The sequence below is a fragment of the Leptonychotes weddellii genome, chromosome 5 (genome assembly GCF_054177405.1).
Source record: "Leptonychotes weddellii isolate Sample4059 chromosome 5, ASM5417740v2, whole genome shotgun sequence".
Classification (NCBI taxonomy): domain Eukaryota; kingdom Metazoa; phylum Chordata; class Mammalia; order Carnivora; family Phocidae; genus Leptonychotes; species Leptonychotes weddellii.
The window spans coordinates 70,803,802-70,813,759 of record NC_138373.1 but is presented as its reverse complement, the minus strand read 5'-3'; the positions used below and the strand labels follow the sequence as shown (position 1 = coordinate 70,813,759).

Sequence of the window (9,958 nt, the reverse complement as noted above, 5' to 3'; positions counted from 1 at the left end):
GAGACGATGGACTCTGAAAAACAAACTGAGGGTTCTAGAGGGGAGGGGGGTGGGAGGATGGGTTAGCCTGGTGGTGGGTATTGAGGAGGGCACATTCTGCATGGAGCACTGGGTGTTATGCACAAACAATGAATCATGGAACACTACATCTAAAACTAATGATGTAATGTAGGGGATTAACATAAGAATAAAAAAAAAAGATTTTAGAGAAGAAAAACACTTTAGAAACAAGTAATTTCCAACATATTCTTAGCTTGTGAACATTCAGTAAGGAATAAATTAAAATGTTATTAAAAATAAGTAAAAATTTGGGCGCCTGGGTGGCTCAGTTGGTTAAGTGACTGCCTTCAGCTCAGGTCATGATCCTGGGATCCTGGGATCAGATCCCACATCGGGCTCCTCCTGCTCTGCGGGGAGCCTGCTTCTTCCTCTCTCTCTGCCTGCCACTCCCCCTGCTTGTGCTCTCTCTCTCTCAAATAAATAAATAAAATCTTAAAAAAAATAAGTAAAAATTTAAAAGAGATCACAAATAATCTGTATGAATATATCAGAGATCTTCAGAATGTTTACCAAATTATTTTTTGTTTTTATTTATTTTCTTAAAGATTTTATTTATTTGACAGAGAGAGACACAGCGAGAGAGGGAACACAAGCAGGGGGAGTGGGAGAGGGAGAAGCAGGCTTCCCGCTGAGCAGGGAGCCTGATGCGGGGCTCGATACCAGGACCCTGGGATCATGACCCAAGCCAAAGGCAGACGCTTAACGACTGAGCCACCCAGGCGCCCCCAAATTATTTTTTAAAAGGGGAAGTGTGTACATGGAAGAGCTCAACTTCATACAGAATGATAAAAGCAGGACAATTTAGCCAGAACAGGAGACCGAGCATCAAGGCCCAGAGTGTTTCTCAATAGGATAACTGTAGGCACTGGGGACAGTGTAACTCCTTGTGGAAACGGACTGCTCTGGGAGCTGTATGATATTTAGCATCCCTGGTCCCTAGCTAATAAACCAGTATGGTCTCCAGTCATTGTGGCAACCAAAAAGGCCCACACGTTTTTAATCACCCCCTTGAAGGGTCCCCCCCTACCCTGGTTCCCCACTGCCTCACCCCACTGGCAACTCTTGGCCAAAGGAAAAACCTGCAGATTATAGAATAGCAATAGGGAAGCACAACGAGCACTGTTCTAAATTCAGTCTGTGCCAAGGAAACCAAGTTATAAAACACCCTATTTGTGATTTTCACCATCTACAGAAGAACTGTCCAACAGAAATATAACATGAGGCACACAGGCAATTCTAAATTTTCCACCAGTCACATTTAAAAGAGTAAAAAGAAACAGGTGAAATTCATTTTAATAATATATTTTATTTAACCGAATATATCCAAAATATTATTTCAATATGTAGTAAGTGTAAAAAATTATTAATGATATATATCACTTTCTTTGTACTAAGTCTTTGAAATCTGGTGTGTATTTTATATGTACAGCATCTCTTAATTAAGATTAGCCACATTTCAAATGTTCCATGACCACACGTGGCTGGTGGCTACCATACTAGATGGCACGGGCCTACAGCAGGGGTCAGCAAACCATATCCCAAAGGCAAATCTAGCCTGTAGTCTAACTTTGTAAATAAAGTCTTTTTTTTAACATTTTTTTAAAGGATTTTTTTATTTATTCATTTAAGACACAGAGATACAGAGAGAGAGAGAGAGAGCATGAGCAGGGGGAGAGGCAGAGGGAGAGGGAGAAGCAGGCTCTCCGCTGAGCCAGGAGCCCGATGTGGGGCTCGATCCCAGGACCCTCGGATCATGACCTGAACCAAAGGCAGACGCCCAACCATCTGAGCCACCCAGGCGCCCCTGTAAATAAAGTTTTATTAGAACACAGCCACTTCCATTCATTTATGTATTATCTATAGCTGCTTTCAGGCTAGAAGGGCAGAAATGAGTAATCATGAAAAGACCCTGTGACCCACAAAAGCTAAAATATTTACTATCTGGCCCTTTACAGAAAATGTGTGTCAACTGCTGGGCAAGAGTTTAAAAGAAGGGGGTGAATGAAGGATGCCCTTGGTTCACTCTGGGATGAAACTGTTGCTTTATTACACTGTCTCTCTCTCCTAAAAATGTCCTCAGTAATTTACATCTGTCAACTCCAATAATCAGTCACACAGGCTCTTACCAGAAAGATAATCTGGCCCAGGTCACCCATGGGACGAAGGTGCATGGTGTCATATGGATCACACCGATAGGGTACGATCACCTGTGACCCCATACGTCCTAAAAAAGAATGGATTGAAACAAGGATCAACATTAACATAATATGGATATTTACTTTATAGGACAATGAATGATTTGGTAAATATTTAACTTCTAGTATGATAAATGAATGGATACCATGTTTAACAAAAAGCATATTTTGCTGTGCGAGAGATGCCGTAACTTTTCAGAGACCACATTCCTGTTTCTACAACCTATACAGAAAGCATGATAATGCTTCCTAATGAACAGCAGATCAGAATTACATAAACCCAAGATAAGAGTAATCTGTAACACTGTTAAATTGAAAGAAACATGGTTCATGGCTTCTCATTAGGCAACCCTAATAAATGGCACTGGGGCATACGGAACTTAAAGAACTACTTACCAAGATGGTTGACAACATATCGGCCCAGGAATCCTGTTGCTCCAAACACAGTGGCCACAATCCCACTGACTGAGGAACGCCCACCTTTGCCATGAGGTATGAGTGCATGATGAAGCTGGCGCTGGGGTGGGCCATGAAACACAGCTGTGGCTCTTGCAGTAATAGAAGAACCTTAAACAAAACCCCAGAGTATACAAAAATGGTAAATGTTAATATACATCTCTTCGTAGAAACTGGTATATATATATATATATATATATCTTGCAGTAATAGAAGAACCTTAAACAAAACCCCAGAGTATACAAAAATGGTAAATGTTAATATATATCTTTTCCTAGAAACTGGTAACATTATTTTGTTATCAGTACTTTCATATACTTAAGATGAATTTTTAAATCAAAAGTTGTAATTTAAGTGCCAACAGCAATAATAAACAAACTACCGCAACAAAGAATCCATGTGTCATAAGGAAATATATAAAAATTAGAAAATACAGTTGATCTTTCAATAACACTGGTTTGAACTGCATGGATCCACTTTTATGCAGATTTTTTCAATAAATACAGCACAATACTATATTTTCTCTTCATTATGATTTTCTTTAATAACATTTTTTCTCTCACTTTACTGTAAGAACACAGTATATAATACATACAGGTAAACATACAGAATATGTTAATCAACTATTTATGTTACCAGTAAGGCTTCTGGTCAATAGTAGGCTATCAACAGTTAAGTTTTAGGGGAACCAAAAATTACACATGAATTTTTGACTGCAGGGATGGGGGGGGGTCAGTGCCCCTAACTACTGTATTGTTCAAGAGTCAACTATAAACTTCCTGCCCTATGGGATACAATATACCTAGGAAGATAAATCACATTTAAAAAATTAAAGTTACATATTAAGAGAATATAAACCTCCACAATAAAAGGAACTGAGAGAATGCACAGGAAAAAAGCAATATAAGAGGAAGGATTCTTGGATAAAATGGATTTTGGGGGGGCGCTTCTTCCAGTTTTACTGAGAAATAATCAACATATATCACTGTGTAAGTTTAAGGTGTACAGCATGATGGTTTGATTTACATATATTATAAAATGATTACAACAGGTTCAGCTTATGTCCATCATCTCATAGAGATATAATAAAAAAGAAAAAAGAAAAAAAACAATTTTCTCCCAGTGATGAGAACTCTTAGCATTAACTACCCTAATGTTTTATCATTATCATTCGGCAGCATTAGCTATAGTCACCATGTTGTACATTACATCTCGAATACTTATTTATAACTGTAGGTTTGTACTTTTGACCACCTTCCTCCAATCCCCCTTCTGCAACCCTCTGCCTCTAGGAACCACAAGTCTGAGCTCTTTTTCTATGAGTTTGGGTCTCTTTTTAATCCCACATATAAGGGAGATCATACAAAGTTGAGATCATACGTATTCGTCTTTCTCTGACTTATTTCACTTAGCGTAATGCCTTCAGGGTCCATCCATGTTGCAGCAAATGGTCGGATTTCCTAGTTTTCTTTATGGGCAGATAATATTCCATCTTATATAAATACCACAACTTCTTTATCTGTTCAACCCTCGATGGACACTTAGGTTGTTTTCATGTCCCGGCTATTGTAAATAATGCTACAATAAACATGGGAGTGCAGGTACCTCTTTTGAGTTAGTATTTTCATTTCCTTTGAACATATTAGCAGAAGTGGAATTGCTGGATCACACAGTAGTTGTATTTTTAATTTTTTGAGGAACCTTCATGCTATTTTCCATAGTGGCCATTCCCTTTTCTCCACATCCTTGCTAACATTTGTTATCTCTTGTCTTTTTCATGATGGCGATTCTAATGTGTAAGGTGATATCTCATTGTGGTTTTAATTTGCATTTCCCTGATGACAAGTGATGTTAAGCACCTTCTCATGTACTGGTTGGCCTTTCACATATCCTCTTTGCCCATTTTTTAATTGGGTTATTGGTGGGGTTTTTGCTATTGAGCAATAAACTAGTTTGAGTAAGGCTGTAAAGAGGAACAACAGAAAGAATAGATTTCCGTGTGAAACATGTAAAACATATAACAATGTAGACGTGGGAATGAATAAGCCCAGTGCAGGGAACAGAAGATTTACCTGGAATAGACTCTGAAACTGATAACGAATGAAAAAATAAAGTTGATGATACATGCTGGAGGCAGAGGACTATTAGTAGAGAACATTTTTTTAAAAAAAGAGTACAGTTCAGACAATATAAAGCTACTGAAAATCATCAAAAGTAACGACAAAAGGAGTGTTTGAGAAAAAATTTTCTGACCTTTAGAAAGGTTAATTTGTCAAACCTCTCACTATTTACATCTCCACACTATATGCGCAAGGAGACCATGTGGCCTTAGCCTGGACATCTGCAAGGTGGGGAAACACGACTTCCCATTGCAGACCATTCTCATTTGAGCCATTCTAACAAAGGGTTCCACCACATGGGAGATCAATGACTGTTTCCCAGCAGCTTTGATCCCTTTGTTCCTCTGGAATGACAAAGAACAAATTTAACCCCTCTCCTGCATTTAAGTTCAGCAATTATATCTCTACTAAGTCTTTTCCAGGTTACACATTCCTAGTTCCATCAACTATTCTTCATTTGGCAGAGGTGTAAAACTCCTTTGGAATCACACTCCCAATTTTCAAGTCCCTTGAAACATATTATGGCAAAGTTTTAGAGCAAATTACTTAACTTTCAGAGAATAAGTAAAAACCAACTAAGACATTTAAAGGGCTAATAAACTTTTGCTACAATCAACAAACTGTTTACCATCAGCACTGGTGCTTTGTAAACTTGGGGAAAACTGAAAAAAACAAATAGGAATTGCTTTAGAAAATCTGTATTGGAAAAAAAAAAAAAAAGGAAGGAAGGAAGGATGGTAAGTAAGTAACTAAGTAAGTCTGTGTCTCTTCTCTGCACATGATTCTCCAGCGGCATTCTACCCAGAAACCATGGGTTTTCCCTAATCAGAAGCATGAAATTAGAGAAAAAGCCTAGCTTACTGAACAATGACTGAAACCACAAAGATTAAAAACAAACACTGCAGATCAGACACTTAACAACAAACTGTTACCACAATAACAGCTAAACTTACAAAACTGTTAACAGATGCCAGGCATTGTTCTAAGTGCTCAGTAGGTATTATCTTATTTAATACTATTCTTACTGTAACTTTACAGATGTGAAAGCTCAGGCTCAGAGAGTTTAAGTGACTTGCCCGAAAAGCCAGCAAAGGAGACTGAAAAGCAGCCCAGTAAGGTAAGGGGAAAACAAAAGGAAATGATACCCAGAAGGTAAATGAAGAAAGGGACTGACAGAGGTAACAGTTAACTCTATCAAAGGCTGCTGAAAAGTGAAGTAGGATGGGGACAGAGGACCAGAGACCTAGAAGATGTTGGTTTTGAGTGGCCTTAATAAGAGCAATTTTATTGCTGTGGGAATGACAGCCTGACTCGAGCAGGCAAGAGAGAATGTGAGGCAAAGAAGTGGGAAAAGGAGTATCAATGATTCTTCTGAGGAGAGATGATGTGAAAGGGGGTAAAAGGACTAGAAGAACATGAGGATAAGGAAGGATTTTTTTTTTTAATATTAGCTATTATAACATATTTATACACTGATGGAAATGACCCAGTAGAGGGGAAAAATGAATGATTCAGGAGAGGGAATGCACAGGTAATTGAAGATGGGATGGAATGCAAAACAAAGGAAGTGGCTTTAGATCAAAGCAGGAGGAGCTCGTCCACTATCACAGGAGGGAAAGCTGAGAATTATCACAGCTCAGCTATTAGATTTTTATGGTGGGAAAAAGATCGTTCTCATCTGATTCCTCTGATTTCTAGGTAAAGGTGAGAATGAGACAGAAGCACATGTTAAAAGTTTTAGGAGACTGACAATGTTAAATAATCATTATGGAAAAGGGAAAGCAAATTTCTTGAAAAACATAATACTGAAAATCTACTTGATATCTGTATTCATGAATTTAAAATAAGGTCAGTCAGTTTTGAGTTTTCTGTAGCTCAGTTCTCTACTGCAGGAAATGTGTGGAAAGCTTGATTTAATTAGTGGGGTTTTTTTTTGTTTGTTTGTTTTTTAATGCCACAGGCAGATGGGCTGGGGAGTTAAGAATGTATGGGGGAATGATTAGAATGATCAGTAAGGAAGGAAATGAGGACACTGGATAAAGGACAGTAAATAAAACAGGAAGAATGACTGGAGTCAAGGAATTAATATCTCAAATGATTGTTAGGAGATTTACAATAAATGTATATAAAGCATTTAGCACATTATCTAGCGCATGTTAAGCACTCCATGAGTAACAGATGCTTTCATTTGTTATTACTTCAGAATCTCTTGGGTGATGTTACACTAACCTCATGAGATTATTTATTTTCCCCCAACAATTATAGGCCAAGCACCATTCTAGAAACTGTGACTAGCACAATAAAAATGACAAAGTCCCTGGCCTCAGGGAGCTTACATTTTAGAGGGTTGACTTGAAAATTAATATGTGGGTAGGTACCTGTCACAGTGCCTTGCACTAGGTAGGTACTCAATAAATAAAAGTTGTTACCTTCTTTGGCTCCAACCTCTCTATTTTCTTCCATATGTTATGAACCATTAGGAGAGTAATATTCTTTACTCATTATATTCCTCTGCTCAAATACCTCTATTGGCTTCTTACTGTAATATATAAACCAATCTTCTCCAAACATATTTGCTTGCACATTGCATTAGTTTTAAACATTTATAAATCACATATACATTCTGTGTAGTACCAATACGTCATATACACTAAAAAACATTAAAGCACTTAGAATAGTGTCTGGTATACAGTTTAAACTACGTGTTAGCTATTGTTGCTGTTATTACTGAAAATGTTTTTTCAGTTCTAATACTGTATTTTTGTACCCCACTGATTCCTCTTGCAGAACCCACTTTCAAGACCACTGAACTAAACTGCTTGACTTTCAAAGTCCTCCATTATTTGATCTCATCTAACATAGTCAACTTTCTTTCCTACTATTCCGTATCTACAGGTAGTCATTTCACTGCCTCCTAAGTACTTTGTGATTCCATTCTCACCACCCTGTCCTTGCCCACGCCACGAAAAGGTCTAGTTTCTCTGACTTTCCAAATCAAAACAACCCTAAAAAAAAAAAAAAAAAAATCAGTGGAAGCACTAAAATTCTCCACTGGTCTTCCAATCTTCCCTCACTACTTCAAATGATACTAATCTTTCCCTCTTCTGATTTCCTACGGTACTTAATAGTCTCTCCATATCTCACCATATATAATTGTTTTACACGGTTCTGTTCTATAGTTTTTTGATTATGTTACACACTAGACTTGCCTCTCTAGAGTTTATGCAAAAGCTTACTTTACCAGAGACAATAAAGCATAGAGGTTAAGAGCACAAGCTATGGCTTCAACTAAAAAGAAGTTAAAGTGAAAATATTTACGAAACTATTTAGGACTGTGGTTAGCAAATAGCCAATACACAATAAATGGTAGTTACTATCATTCATGATCTACATTATGTCACACCAACGTAATACTTTCACAAGAACCAACAAATGTCTTTGCAAAGAAGTCATGGCTACAAAACCATCCACAAAATCGATGTGAACCAATCACCTTCCCAGTGGTATGCAGGAGCTCTACCCAAGATGGAAAATAGAAAAGTATCCTCCAAATACTCCTGACTTGCTCCTCAACCTAAACATCAGAACGACCTGTGGAGCTTTTTTAAAACCCAAGGTGCAAGGACCCAATCTCATAAATTCTGATTCAATAGCTCTGCAATGAGTCCCCATTTCTATTTTTTTCTAAAGCACTAAAAATGATTCTGACATGAAGCTAACTGTGAGAGCAAATGATATTTAATAATGACTTGAATACACTATGGAAATATACAACTTTTGGAGGTCGATTGAGGCAAATTTGTGAAAGGGTGGAGGGGGAAGAATGATAATTAAGTGTAACTGTATTCCCAATTTCCTTGCTTTTCTTGACTAGTTTTGTGAGTGTAAGGGTAAATTTATATTTTCAAATTGAGGAACATGACAGCAAATCCAATCAGAATAGGAGGAAAAATGAACAACGCTTAGACAAACCTTAAGATATCCTTTACTCTTCACTTTCCTTTCCACCAAGCTCCTCATTGTTCTCTCCAGCATCCCTCGCTCCCCCAGCCCCCAGTGCCTCGACCTAACACACTCTACATATGCAGGGATGCTTTTGACTTAGAAAGTTCTTTTACAGATATTACTTTATTTAATCGTTTCAGAAACTCCCTGACGTTGTGGTATTATCATCCCCACTGTAACACGAAGAATCTGAAATTGAGATAGACTAAGGCCTTGCACAAGTTAAGAAACTTTTCTCACTATCCTTTTTTTTCCCATCCTTTTCAGATTCCTCCCCACAAACCCCCGAACGTCCCGCCGCCGGCCACACACACTAATTTTTCCTAACCTCGAACCCTTACAACCCTATGAGAACTGATTCTTTCGATCCTTTACATGTTCCCCACTTTCTCCTTTTCCCTTCCCGTTGCTCACGTTCGCTCAGCACAGACCCCTTCCCAAGTGTACAATTTAATGTGAGCCAAGGAGGGGAAAAGGAAAGCAGAAACTACAGGCAGTCCCGGACCTAGAAAGACCAAGGTGCTCGGGGAGTCGGCGTGACCGCTGCAGGATGGCGCCACTCTCAACACTTCGGAATCCCGATCGGGGGCCGCTGTTCCCGGTGACACTTACGTGACATTGGCAGGGCCCGGACAACCCGGGGGTGAACGGCAGCCGCCATCTTCTCCCACAATACCTCACGGCCGGCGCGCCAACCCACTACGGCTACTGAGCTGGGCCAAAGTGATCTTCCACGCCTCTCTGCGCAGGCGCTAACCGGGAAGAGACGGGGTGGGTCAGAGATTGGGGTAGAGTGTGGAGAGAAGAGAGCAAGAGAAAGAGAGCGGGGCGCAAGGGAGGAAACGTGAAGGAGAGGGCAAAGAAAGGAAATAGAGAAGAATCCTGGGGTTAGAATCTCAGATCTGGAGTGGACTATAATCTTATTGCTAAGGAACGTGAAGTTAAGAGTCAACCAGTGACTGACTGAAGGACTTGCAAAATGGCAGAACCCGAGCTGCAGAGAGCCCAACTTCCCTGACTCTCAGTTCAGTTTGTTATTCCCTGAAAATGTCAGCAGCTCTGGTGAGACTAGGGGAAAATGGAGGCGTGGCCCCAGCACTCGGGAAGTTCTCAAAGGAGAGA

At 39.2% G+C, this 9,958-nt stretch overlaps 1 protein-coding gene across 1 annotated transcript in view; it reads right to left on the bottom strand.

Moving 5' to 3' along the window:
- The window catches only part of NDUFA9 (NADH:ubiquinone oxidoreductase subunit A9), a 34,979-nt gene extending 25,385 nt beyond the window's left edge, over positions 1–9,594 (bottom strand). The window contains exons 1-3 of the mRNA XM_006739631.3: positions 9,449–9,594; positions 2,652–2,822; positions 2,187–2,284 (exon numbers count right to left, since the gene is read on the bottom strand). Of these exons, the coding sequence (XP_006739694.2) occupies positions 2,187–2,284; positions 2,652–2,822; positions 9,449–9,497 (318 nt within the window). The 5' untranslated portion in view covers positions 9,498–9,594. The remainder of the gene's footprint in view (positions 1–2,186; positions 2,285–2,651; positions 2,823–9,448) is intronic.
- Between the last annotated feature and the right edge of the window lie 364 nt (positions 9,595–9,958).